General features: G+C 42.5%; 1 protein-coding gene across 3 annotated transcripts in view; it reads right to left on the bottom strand.

Annotated features, from left to right (window-relative positions):
• The window catches only part of LSP1 (lymphocyte specific protein 1), a 113779-nt gene that overhangs the window by 9652 nt on the left and 90372 nt on the right, over positions 1 to 13755 (bottom strand). For 2 of the 3 annotated variants that reach the window (XM_077460725.1, XM_077460726.1), the window contains exons 9-13: positions 12799 to 12933; positions 10559 to 10657; positions 10403 to 10477; positions 7529 to 7576; positions 223 to 307 (exon numbers count right to left, since the gene is read on the bottom strand). In XM_077460725.1, the coding sequence (XP_077316851.1) occupies positions 227 to 307; positions 7529 to 7576; positions 10403 to 10477; positions 10559 to 10657; positions 12799 to 12933 (438 nt within the window). In that variant the 3' untranslated portion in view covers positions 223 to 226. The remainder of the gene's footprint in view (positions 1 to 222; positions 308 to 7528; positions 7577 to 10402; positions 10478 to 10558; positions 10658 to 12798; positions 12934 to 13755) is intronic. The other variant, XM_077460727.1, reaches the window with a different exon arrangement.

A 13755-nucleotide genomic window follows, 5' to 3' on the forward strand; every position in this document is an offset into this window, starting at 1 on the left:
ATTGTACACCTCCCATGTTGCTCAGCTGGTAGATAGGTTAGATGCTCACAAGGAACAGTCGGAATGAAAAAAAGTTACCCCTTTCTGCACGGACTGAAAGGACAAAAATTAAATGGAACTTGAGAGGAAGCAAAGAAAGTGAATTATATGATCTGAATATATGTAAGAAGGAAGGAAGTACAGAAAGACAAGAATGTAATGCCACTGGACATCTTTAATTACCTCATCAAGGCTCATCCACTAAGACCTTCTCATATTTTCCATGTCCAGTTGGAACAAACTTGTACTTTTTAGTGGGAGTCGCATTCTGTGGGAGAGAGAGAGAGGTCAATTCAGGAATGAATGTTCCATTTTCCATGATTTCATATCAAGTATTTTAATGCAAGTCTGAGTGTACATTATGATTACTCCTGTAAGAATATAAATAAATATAATATATATATATATATATATATATATATATATATATATATATATATATATATATATATATATATATATATATATATATATATATATATATATATAGCTTAGGACATGCATACATGTGCTTAATAAAATTTTTGGCTGACAAATGCCTTTGTTTGTATTCTAAGAATATTCGGAGGTAAAGTCACTCAGCAGAATGGTAAGTTGAGGCCTATTCAAATTTGTTCGGCAAGTTCCAGTCTGTGGCACATACCATGTCAACATGCAGTATGCCACACGTGTGTTGCATTAACAGGACCCAGTTAGTGCAGGGTTATCTGTAGCCAAAACCATACCTGCTAAAAGAGGAAACCCTTAGCTTTGCATCAGCACAGGTCTTAAATATTGCCACTTTGCTGCTCCCCAATTTCTCAGCTATTACAAGTATCTGTTGTGAGAAATCCTGTGTGTGATGGAAGAGACAGGTATTCAACTGGTCGAAAAATTGTAGGGAGCAGTGAAGCGGCACTCTTAACACCAGAAAGGTAGGTATATTGCCTCTTCATTTAGCAGCACACCACTAATTGTGTAACATGGTACAACACAATTTACTATGCGGTAAAAATAAAACAGTTTACTGCATTTAAACAGCAAAACTATCAGGAGGGAAGATGGTCAGGCAAATTAAGAGTGCTCTCTGCCTACCAGGGAGCAGGATCTATTGGTAAGGTCTGCTCATGGTGCAGCTCAGCTTGTCTGAATGTCCCACACTGGTCCAATAGGGAGGGGACCTGGCAAGTGAGGGCATATGCATCATTAGCCCTGGCTATTGGCAGAGGAAAATGCCTCAATGCATGCTGGGATACTGTATAAAGGCCAAGGGCACATGTACTTTGAGTCTTTCAGCTGGAGTGTCCCAGAGGACTGCCCCCTCTGTAGAAGTTGTCGGCCTTGGGTAGTCAATCTAAGAGCCTAGAGCCCAGAGGTCCTGCAGAGCTGACTGGAAGGGGGACACCAGCAAAGATCTGAATCTGCCTACAGCAAGTACAGATCTGTGTCATTAGGCCTGTCCTGTGAGGGCCAAACCCTTCAGCTAGAAGAGTCAGTGGATGGGTGTCAGTCAAGGGGATGCTATAGAGCCAGGATATGCAATTAGTGGACCTCCAGCTTTTGCAGAACTGCAATTCCCATGAGGCATAGCAAGACTGACAGCCACAAGCATGACCCCCAAGTTAGAGGCATGATGGGACTTGTAGTTTTGCAACAGCTGGAGGTCCGCTAATTGCATATCCCTGCTATAGAGAGTGTCCTGAAGATAATGTAGTTGCATCAAGTCTGCATCTAGAGAGCAAGAAGACTTAATTCTTCCATACAAGTGGCAGTATGGTTAAAAAAAAAAAAAAAAAAAAAAAAAAAAAAGGTCTGCTTTCACAAATCTTCTAGTGAGTCTAAGTGAGCGTTTGTCCTTATCCATTGAATCGTTTAAGTTGGAGTATCCCACTATTCCTTCTTCCATCCAAGTTCTACAATAAATATCAAAACCACAAATACCCCGGACTGTACTTTGAGTAACAAGCAAGTGGGAGTAAACTGGGGAAATAAAGGAAAACCCCTAGAAACTGGCTGCAGATAATCAGAGGGAGGCCTAAGTCGTCACACAGCAAGCCCTACGGGTACAGTGCTACAATACAAAAAGACTAGTCCGTTACAAACCAATATGTATACATCTACAAATTGTTTTTTTTAATTGACTATAATAATCTTTTGTTTTACTAGATCATTCATTTTCATTGGTGCCCTACAAATCCCTCCCCTAGTTTTGCTGTCTGTTTCATCCTGGGATGTTGTACCAATAGTATTGGGCAGCGTAGGCACATCTGATAGATTTGATCAGTTTACTGCATATTACAGCATGGATGTGAAGCCAGCCTCATTATTGGTAGTACAGTTGTTTGATTATAAGTGGTTGTACCAGGACAATGCCAGCAGCTACAGGTATCACTCGGGTACTCTGCTTTAGAGCTGGCTCTCTTGTAATAGCAATTTGGAGTGGCCTTCCTCAGCTTGCTCATTATTTACAAAGTCTTTCTAGACTGCGTTCAACTTTCGTCAGCTCTGCCACAACAACAAATTAAAATAATTAAACTATAGCCAAAACTATTTTTTTATTTTGGATAGAGTACCGGAGGTTTATAACCAGTCAGTTATTTTTCCTTTTTGCCATTTGTCCCATTGTGTTTATTTACCTCCACTTCCTGTCCCATAGCCAAACCAGGAAGTAAGAGGAAATCCCTGCGAATAAAAGAAATCCCTTGGGGTCCCCCAGGTCACCAGAACTAGGGTCATCATTGGAAGAGTTCCCCTCACACTGTTCTGGGGACAACCCAAATTTTAGGGTTCTCTTACTTTTGACGAGAACAATAAAACAGGACAGATAGAGAGGGGGAATCTCCCTAACAGAGGCACAGATAATAGGAGCCTAACGGGTTCCAATCCATCTCCACTCTGTCCAAAACAAAAAAATAAATAAACCCACAACCTTAAAGACCGGAAGACTTTCTCCCTTAATGACTAGGCCATTTTTTGCAATACTGCCCTGCATCACTAACAATTTTGCCACAAAGCTTTCTTTTGGTGGTAATTTGATCACCCCTGCATTTTTTTCGCTATAAAATAAATATATATACATATACACACACATACATACACTCTCCTTTTACTATAATAAATATCCCCCCAAAAAATAAAACAAGGGAAGGGTTAAAAGTATTCCCTGCGACGCGTGTTCAACTGCATGGGGATGCGACTTACTAGAGAAGCCATATTGTGTGTTCCTACTTCTCCTGACAGAATGGGGGTATGCGTTTACACACATATCCCCTTTCTGGCTCTCATGGCCGGCAAACATCTCGCCCGCAGGCCACACCCATTGTGTCCCCCACCTGTGCAGTGGGCGCACCCGCTAGAGCAGTTTAACAGACTGATGTACAGCTACAGTGATTTGTTGGAACGTGCCGACCTGTCGCTATATAATGGTGGCGGCTGGTTAAAGGGCTTGTAAAGGTTTTTTTTATTTTCTAAAATTGGTTCCTTTAAGTTAGTGCATTGTTGGTTCACTTACCTTCTCCTTAGATTTCCCTTCTAAAAATGTTTTTTTTCTTTGTCTGAATTTCTCATTTCCTGTTCCTCCTCAGTAAGCTGTTCTGGCTGACTAAACACCGCTCGGATGATGGTGTGAAGTTTACAGAGGAGAACAGGAAGTGAGAAATTCAGACAAAGAAAAAAAACATTTAGAAGGGAAATAGAATTCACCCTCTCTTTGACCCAACTTTTGGGTTGTCCCCAGAACAGTAAAAGAGGGGAAATCTTCCAAAGGGGACAGTAGTCCCAAGAAATTCCCTTAATTTGTAGGGATTTCCTCACTTCCTGCTTTGGCTATGGGGACAGGAAGTGAAGGTAAATCTCCACAATGGGACAAAGATGCCAAAAATAAGCCTTACATCAAATTAGGCCACCCGTCAGAATGTGTAACGGAAGTGACGTTTCCGCACTAGCCCACAGTAAGGGGGCAAGCAGGCATCCTGTAACATACACCGTAGTTTAGCATTTTACACTTATTTTTAACAGCAAACTGAGGTTATATAGTGAAATACAATACTTAGAAATCTGTTTGACTGTTTAGATGTTGAATTTTAAAAGCAGAGGCAAGCCTGCTGATCTCATAGGTTTGCTAATTTGAAAGAAGTTGGCTGCTTTTAAAATCTAACATCTAAAACAGAGTTCTAAGTACTGTATTCATTATATCAACTCAGTTTACTGTTAAAAATAAGTGTAAAATGCTAAACTCCGGTGGGTGTAACAAGATGTCTGCTTGCCCCCTTCCCACTCTATCCTTACTATGGGCAAGTGCGGGGTGCAGCAAGATGGTGGCGACGAAACGTCACTTCCATTACACCTTCTGACGGGTCACCTAATCTGACGAAATATCGTCTATCCTCCAATGATCAGAGCACAATGCACAGCCATTCACTGGAAAGTTCAGTGTGCTGCTGCTTCTCCTACCCCCAGCTCTTATGCAGTTGAGAACAGAGGGAATGTAATCACTTATAAAAAGAGAAAAAAAAAAATTGTATTTCTAATGCATTTTTATATCAATACCACACATTATGCCTTTCATTTTAATTTTAAACTGAATGGGTTGTTTTACAAGGTGATCGTTTACAATCACCAACTCCAGAGGATTATTGAAACATTGTTAGTTACCATAGAAGCACTGTTAGGTCAGGATAGACTATAAGAAGCATTAACTGAGCTTTGTATCTGTACCTTTTTTACCCCCTATAACAAATACACATCCTATAGGTGGTCCAGGCCTTGTATTGTATTGATCCAGTGATACTTTTAAGCAACAGAGGGATAATTAGACAGACCAGCATCAGCCCATTTCACTTAACCTGGAGGGAAACCTGTATTGAGGTAGTATAGAAGTGGCCCCTGCTGCCCTCCTCTTTCCGAAAATACCAAATCCCTGGCTACCATGATGGTCCAATAGCTTCACTACTCTGAGAAGACTGACCTGGAACAAAAATGCAGATGAGGAGTTGCGACTTTCTGATCTGGATGCTTGTTCTAGGTCAGCATCTCAGAAAGTGGTGAAGCCAGGGAATTTGCATTTCCAAAAGGATAGCAGCATAATCCATATTTTTTCCCCCCCAAGTACTTTCTTATTTAAGGCCGGGTTCACACCGCTGCGATGCGGGAACGCCGCGAATCCGCAGCGTTTTCCCGCATCACACACCTCCCGCCGGCAGTTCACACTGCCCTATGCGGACGGCTGGGAGTGTCAATGATATGTTAATGACACCCCCAGATCCGTCCGCATATCGCAGTGCGATCTGCAGACTCGCACAGGAATCGGATCGCATGGTGTGAACCCCCATGCGATCCGATTCTGTTGCGGACCAAAAAAAGGGTCCCGTGCGAGTTTGCTGCGGGAGCGATGCGAATTCAGCCATACTATCTGTATGGCTGAACTCGCATCTCTACGGAGATCGGATGTGATTTGCGGTGCGAATCACATCCGGATCTCCCCCCGCAGCAGTGTGAACCCAGCCTAAAACAGAGTAAAAAATAAAATAAAATAAAAATGTATTGTTTGTTTGTCTGGGTGGGTTTCCCCAATACTGATGATAGTAGGCCATGACTGCAGTATGCACACTATTTGAAGCTTGAAAGCAGATGGAATTTGCTATGTGGGTGGCTCTGTAGACCACCCCCCCCCCCACAAGGAAGTTTCTGGGTGAAAAATAGTCAAACAACGGCTGAATACAATGTGATTCAGCTGCTCCTTTAGTATTCTGACAGCCGCAGACTAGGACTGTCAAAATACAATAACCACAGGCTTACACAATCTACACTCATAAGGACACATCTAATATTATTACACATTCAGTTCCCCAAACCCGGTAGTACCTCTCCTCCAGTACCCAAGCTTTCGCTTTACACTCCCCACCCTTTCAAGGGCTGTCCCCCTCCAACAAGAATGCCAGTTGGAGTCACCTACACTTATTAGCCACTGTGGAGGGAAGTCAGAGACTACCTATATCCCTCTCCCTCATATTTGCCTATATCCCTCTCCCTCATATTTCCTTTTAGTTTTTCTTCTCCTCTCCCCCCCCCCCCCCCCATCCATGTTGGAGATTGTCACTTGCCATGTCACCTACCACCAGATGCAGATTGTCACTTGGCAACTAATGTGAATTGTCACTTGCCATGCCAGCCAGTGCCACCAATTGTGCATTATCTCTGCACTGGTGGCAGGCTGGCAGCACTGGTCTATATAGTGAGGGGAGGAGATGCGGTGCAGGCAGTAAGATTATGTTATAACTCTGCTCCCCGCCACACCTCAGACATTGTAGAGGCCCGCACTGAGGGTGGAAGAGCACTGATGTATGGCGGGCAGTGAGATGTCATCTCTCTGCTCCCCACCACACATCGCTCCCACACTGAAGTGGCCCGGCTGTGAGGGCGGTAGAGTGGTGACATGGAGCGGGTGGAGAGAGATGTCATGTCTGCTCATCCGCCCATCCCTCTCCTCCACCTCTAATGCAGCCCACCTGCCGCTGCCACGACCCACTGGTTAGACAGGGACCCTGCGGCAAGAGACTTGTGGCTACAGCCTCAATAGCCACGCCCTGGTAATGCCTATGTTATCAAGGCCACTCATTTTACAAAAAGCAACACCCTCAACCCAACCTTGACTGACTAAAACATGGAGCCATTCAAAATTTCTTATTTTTAGTTCTTATTACACAAACAAATAAAATTAAAAAAAATTCCCCCCCAAAAAACCAACCACAGCGGGAGATCTAGCTGCGTTGTATACTGATGATGCATTGTTTCCATTCAGCCTGACAGGGTGACAACATTAAACCCAATTGGAAGATAGAGAGAGTGTCGCCACCTTAAAAACAGGAAATGCCTGAACAAGTACCTTTATGGCAGGATCATGAGGTATTATATTAATGAAAGCTGCAGATTTAAAATTAGAATACAGTTTAAAATTAACATGATAAAGCTTGTGTGATTTTACTTCACAACTTACAACTCCCAAGCCCGGTGCGTCTCCAGCATTCTCAGAACTGTATTTCATTTTGCAAGAACTGGGAGAGCCAAAAGCGTTCCACTTCCTTTTTATTGAAAGCGAATATCATCATAAATTATACTTGGCTTAGTCTAGTGAGCGCCTAGTCAGCAGCTGTAGGAAACCCATTACCTGAAACATCTCCAGGGTAGGGAGCATTTTTTAGTTTATGAATAGAAGTGTATTTTTGGCTGTGGCTGGCAGCATTTAGCTACTAACAGTATCTAGAGTGCTTAAGAGATTTTCCAGGAGGAACATTTACACACTCCTCAAATCTGCTTTAATTTGTTCATAAACGACCTGGAGGATGGGGTAAACAGTTCAATCTCCGTATTTGCAGATGATACTAAGCTAAGCAGGGCAATAAATTCTCCGCAGGATGTGGAAACCTTGCAAAAAGATCTGAACAAATTAATGGGGTGGGCAACTACAGAATATTGGCATGCAATAAAAAGGGATCAACTCCAGAGATCATACCTGGAGTATGCCGTCCATTTCTGGGCACCAGTCCTCAGGAAGGATGTTCTGGAAAAGGAGTGAGTACAAAGAAGGCCAACAAAGCTAATAAATGGTCTGGAGGACATTAGTTATGAGGAAAGGTTACAAGCACTGAACTTATTCACTCTGGAGAAGAGACACTTGAGAGGGGATATGATTTCAATATACAAATACCATACTGGTGACCCCACAAAAGGGCTAAAAAAAAAAAAAAACGTATTCGCAAAAGGGAGTTTAACAAGACTCATGGCCACTCATTAAAATTAGAAGAAAAGAGGATTAACCTTAAACTATGTAGAGGGTTCTTTACTGTAAGAGCTGCAAGGATGTGGAAGTCCCTTCCACAGGCTGCGGTCTCAGCGGGGGGCATTGACAGTTTCAAGAAACTATTAGATAAGCACCTGAATGACTGCAACATACAGGGATATACAAAGTAATACTGACATATAATCACACATAGGTTGGACTTGTCTTTTTTCAACCTCACCTACTATGTAAACTATGTAAGTGCAGCTGACAAAGAAAAAAAAAAAGTTGTACTTTATTTTTTATTTTCATTTTTTGAATAAAATGTATTTAAACCAAACACTTGACTTTTCTTACTTGTTCTTTTTTTGTCTAATTGTTATACATTTAAAAATGTTTTTTTATATCCGTTTGTAAAATGTGCAAAAATACATTTGAGCCTGCAAGTCTAGTAAATTAAAATGTAGAAATTAAATAACATTTTTTAATAGTTTGAATTTTATATGCCGCCAGCAGGTGGCACTTTATGCATGGTTTGCAGGTTTGTTTTTTTCTTACAACCGGTTGTTAAAAGAGCTCAGTACCTCAAGGCAAACTTTACACACAAGAGAATGAATCAGATAAGTGACATTCAACACATACCTCTTAACTTTCTGAGCTGAGAAATTGGGGCAAAATATTTTGATGGCACAGCCCCTCAATACAAAAAATGATTGGTTAAATCTTTTTTTTTTAGTACTGCATTTCCAATACACTTAATTTTTAAAACAATTGCAATAATTTAGCAACTGGATCAATGCAAAATTACATTTTTGGCAATTAAAGTTCAACTCCAGTAGTGCAATACCTAAATTTTATTAGTAAACCTATATGAAATGGTCTGCACTATTGGATTCCTGTGCTTCCCCGTTTTTGGTTGGCCTGCATCTGTTCCTGAGGGATCATTATCTGAGATTCAGCGCAAGGAGAAGATGAACAAATAAGCAATCATTTAAAAAAAAAAAAAAAGGCTGCACACGACCCCATTTATTCTACTGGGGTCCACAGTGCCAGATGAGAGGATACCCACAAGAGGCGGTGAAGGGCACAGCAGTGTGTTTTCATATGTGAAGAGATAACATGGATCTAAGGAAATTTCTCAGATATTATGCATTGACTGCACAGAGATTGTATGTGTATGGGACTATTACATAGACTACACATTTATTTTTGTGCAGGCATTCAGTGTACATCATGTATGATTTAATATACATTCGTATGATTTATAGATCACATTGTTTTAGTGTATTGATGCATTTCTAGATTTTCTGTTTATTGCAAATGTCACTTTGATTAGGTAAGCTGAAAGCACATCACCAGTATTTGCCTTGCATTCATAGAATAACTTGCATTTTATTTTTTTCCATCTAATACAAGGTGTTCTCTGACTGGACGAAATGGAGAGGATGGGCAGTGGCAGAGAATGTTGCGTATTTACTGAAAAAAAAATGCATAGCGCTCTATGAATGGCAGCGGTGCCAAGCAAGCAACCTCCTGCAGTCAAACAGCCACTTGCATAGAACCCAAGCAGGATCCAAAAGATTATGGCCATCACTATAATAATGCCAACTTCTACAGTGATTTACAGCTTCACTAGTTTTTTTCAGGTAAGAGATATGCATACTTACATTGTGCCAAGCTGGACCAATGCAAGTAGGAATTACAAATAAATTCCTGGAGTTCAGCTTAAAGCAGTAGTAAACCGCTGGCTTTTTTTGGCCTGCGAGGCAATGTCATAATGTGCTAGTATGCATCGCATACTAGCACATTATGTCAAACTTACGTTAGAAAGAAGCACTCCAGTGGCACGCTGTCACCCCTGAAGGCACTTCCATCTTCACCCAACCTTCCGGGTGTGCGGACTCCGGATGTGAGTGGGCGGAGCCACAACGTCACTCCCATCCATGCACGCAGGAGCCGCCATTTACAGCGCATGCGCTGGTGATGTCTCCGGCTGCATTTACAGTAAATCTCCTAAACTGTGCAAGTTTAGGAGATATTTACACTACCTATAGGTAAGCCTTATTCATGCACAAGAGTTTACTCCCACTTTAAATAGTGTATTTTGTCATAGAAGTCTACACATCAGGCCAGAAAGGAACAATTGGGGAGAAACCCAGGGACCTGGTTCTAAAAGATGGACAGTCCCCCAAAATTAGGAACATTCAGGAGCCATGAGAAGCATTCAAATTGTCAGTAGCACTTTTCTTCCAGCAAAACATTTCTGCTAGAATAAAAATAGGAAAAGTTTATTTAAAGCGAACCTATGCCTTAACCATACAGTGCAAAGCAACAGGTTGGCCTCAAAGCCTGTTCTGACAAATACACATACCCCGTTTTCATTCTCTGCTGCTTTGTTTAGCCATTAGGAGCAATGAAAATCCCATACATAGAGCAGCATGCGGCCCATATGGCAATGCTGGCAATTGGGGAGCAAAAGAAAAGTAACCATATGCTGGGGATTGCTAAATAAAACACATGGGCAGAGCACAGGTTCGCTTTTACAAGACTTATTGGAATCAACAAAGCATAAAAGGCTTTTCGATTGCACAGATATTTTAATGTCACCTTATCCATTTGTCCTGGCTTGGAGCCCTGTTCCCACAAGCTCTTCTTGCTCAGTACGTCTCCTGGCTTCACTTCCTGCAAACAGAAATCACAACTTATGATGATGTCACTTAGTCCACATGGCGAAACATATTTGCAGGGAGTATATTAGCTTACTGTGAGTTTTGGAGGGGATGTCTGCCCATCTGGTTCTGGCTTTCCTTTACCCCACTGGTTGATCATGTCTGAAACACCAATGTTGATGCCCTCTGTATCCTGTTTTAACAATAAAATACAATGTACAAGAAGCCAACAGTAAATTAAATGACAAAAAGGGAGAATGGCGCAGAAAACACACACTAAAATTCAAGAGTCGCTAAGAGGCGTCCACGATTATAAAAATCAATAGAGTCCATATGTGGAGGTACACCATGCTAGCGGCAGCTCCCCATAGAGCGACGTAAATTTCTGCAGAAACAAAAAGGCTACAAATGGGGGCGCCAGCCTAGGCGCAGCAGATTAAAATAAGGATTTATTCATAAAAAGACAAGACAAATGGCTACTCACAAAGTAGTATTTAAATAGGCATATCAAATATCGTCTGAGCCAGATGGAGAGGTCCTGGCACGCGGAGCCAGGTATATCTGTACTGGACTGGGATCGGTCAGCCGGGTGAGCCACAACCAGCAAGGAACGCATGGAAGCTGGGCCAGAGGCGACGTCCAATAGACCTGAGGTAGCCATTTGACTTTTTATTAATGAATCTTTGTTTTAATCTGCTGCCCCTAGGCTGTCTCCCCCATTTTTTCCATTTTAGTAAATAAAATGAGCAGCCAAATTTTTAAAATATACATAATGGAAGGCGGGGGAATTTACTAAAGCTGGGGCGCACAGAATCTGGCGCAGCTCTGCATAGTAACCAAACAGCTTCTACGTTTTATTGGCAAAGCTAAACTGAACAAGCTAGTTAGAAGCCGATTGGCTACCATGCACAGCTGCATCAGATTGTGTGCTCCAGTTTTAGCAAGTCTTCCCCTATATTATACAGGATTTATAAAGCGCCGACAGTTTGCACAGTGCTTTGATATATGTACATGGTATAGAGGCGACATAGAAGCCTTATTACCTTATTTTTAAGGAGTTTAGTCATAGAAAAAGCACAGTAATCAGATATATCAGGTGTTTAGGAGTGTGTATGGATACTTTAAGGCTCCCTTGCAAAAGGGGCATTTAGCACCTGTACATCCCATCCTGGTGGTTTGAGCCGCCTGTCAGTCTATGGCAGGCTGCAACTGGCTGGGGATGAACACTGTACTGAGTGGAACTTGCATTTGGGCCCTATGCTAAATGCCCTCAACTCTTCGGGAGTGTCCAGTTACTGCCTGTGCTGGCCCAACTCCTCCACCCTACATAGGATAGGGCAGAAGGGCAATAGTATAGAGCAGGGGTCTCCAAACTATGGCCCTCCAGGCTCCAGTTTAGGAACTACAATTCCCGTCATGTCTGTGAATGTCAGTTTTTTTAATGCTTCATGGGATGTGTAGTTCCACAAAACAGCTGGAGGGCGTAGTTTGGAGAACCCTGGTATAGTGTCACTTGAGTGACAGCAGTCTGCTGACATCACATCCATGATGGTGGGACTCAGCGGCAGTCTCGGGGTATTTGGATATCTGCACGGGGGGCTGTACAAGTAAACATGCATTACATTTTAAAATGCACATATAATCTTATGAGCATATTGCTACTGAAATGAATAGCCTGGAGACATGGTTTCTCCTTCAAGGAACTACCAAATAATTCATATGACTGGCACACTAGATATTTTATCATTTAAACGCCATTTACAAAATTACCCATTTTAACCCGCAGCTAGTTTTCAGTTGCCATAGCTGACCCCATTTCAAAACTGCAAATTGCCTGGCTGTCATATTTATCCAATGGCTTCTATACATTCTGGGTCAATAACCCAGAACAAGCATAAAACAAGTAAAGTGAGTGGAGATGGAACTCCGCAAGTGCACACGGTATTTGCTATAGGTCAGTGACTCAAAGCATTGAAGCCACTGGATATGCGTGAGGAGTCAGGCAACTAGTATTTTTAACTGGAGAGGCCAACAAGCTTCCATACTTCTCCCAGAACAAGTGTAGGGCCTGTTTACTGTGTGTCCCACGTGCACCATATAATATTTGTGCATTTTAACATGCATTGCATTAGGCAGTCCGTTCATCAATAGGCTGCCTGTGCACCACAACACATTGAAAATGAACAGAAGCACAACGCACTGCACTTTACTATGCATTGTGCAAAAAACAAAACAAAAAAAAAAAAAAAAAAACAGAGAAGCATGAAGAAGAATGAAATATGAACTATAACTGAAGCACATAGTACATGCATATACTGTACATAGAAGTCATACCTTACAAGGGGATGCCTTGGAGGCTGCAGTGATATCTCCAGCCTCCCATCGGTTCTTTATGTTTGCAACAGGATCTGTAGGGCTTAGCATCTCTAAAGATGGCTGCCGAACCAAGCGGCCTGGCTTAGCGGACGTCTATGGGACAAAAAACAAATAAAACCCATCCAATATCTTGTGCAAAAAGCAGAATACTAAAATTGATGGTAAAAGGGCAACTCTATCCCATGCTGTAGTAACAGATGTGGTGTGCAGAACGTAGCACTGTGGGGGCTCATTTACACAAACGTTGTCCTCTGGAGAGCGATTGCTTTCAGTGGGGTGTTCGACAAATGGTGGGGAGGTGATGTCGCCAGCTGTTTTAACCCTTTAGCCCCAAGCTGGCCCCACATATATTGAAATTTGGCTGGTTCAGCAAGAACTGGCAGAATTTCAATCCATGTATGGGTAGGGTGGTTTTACATACAAGTTGATTTTTTGTTCGACTTGTGTACAACCAGCCTGCTGTTTTTTTTTCCAAACAATTAGGTGCAGCTAGCTATAGCCTGCAACACTAAACATTGTGTTCTGTCAGTGGGAGGGATTTCCCTGTCAACACTGATTGTGTTGATGGGGGAACCAAGCTATTTTCCTCCCTTCCACATAGTGTGGAAGGAAAGAAAACTGCATAATCTATGGCTTGCCTGAAGAAAAATTGCTTGATTTCCCCATCAGCACAGTCTGTGTTGGTGGAAGCCCTCCCGCCAGGGGTGTATGTACAGGGGTCGCCATTGCAATCAAGCTCAATGCTCCAGGGGACCCCCCCCCCCCGTACCCCTTGACAGGAGGGCAGTACCATGTAGCTGCTAACTACCTGCTTCTCCTCTCCCTCCCGCAGGCAGCAGGACAGACATGGAGGGCATTGGTTTCTCCACATGCCGCTCCTGCCACCCAGGGCTCCTGTGTGCTTCAACACCCCCC

Source organism: Lithobates pipiens, unplaced genomic scaffold, assembly GCF_037356315.1.
Source record: "Lithobates pipiens isolate NorthernLeopardFrog02 unplaced genomic scaffold, aLitPip1_a1.2 Scaffold_10, whole genome shotgun sequence".
Lineage (NCBI taxonomy): Eukaryota > Metazoa > Chordata > Amphibia > Anura > Ranidae > Lithobates > Lithobates pipiens.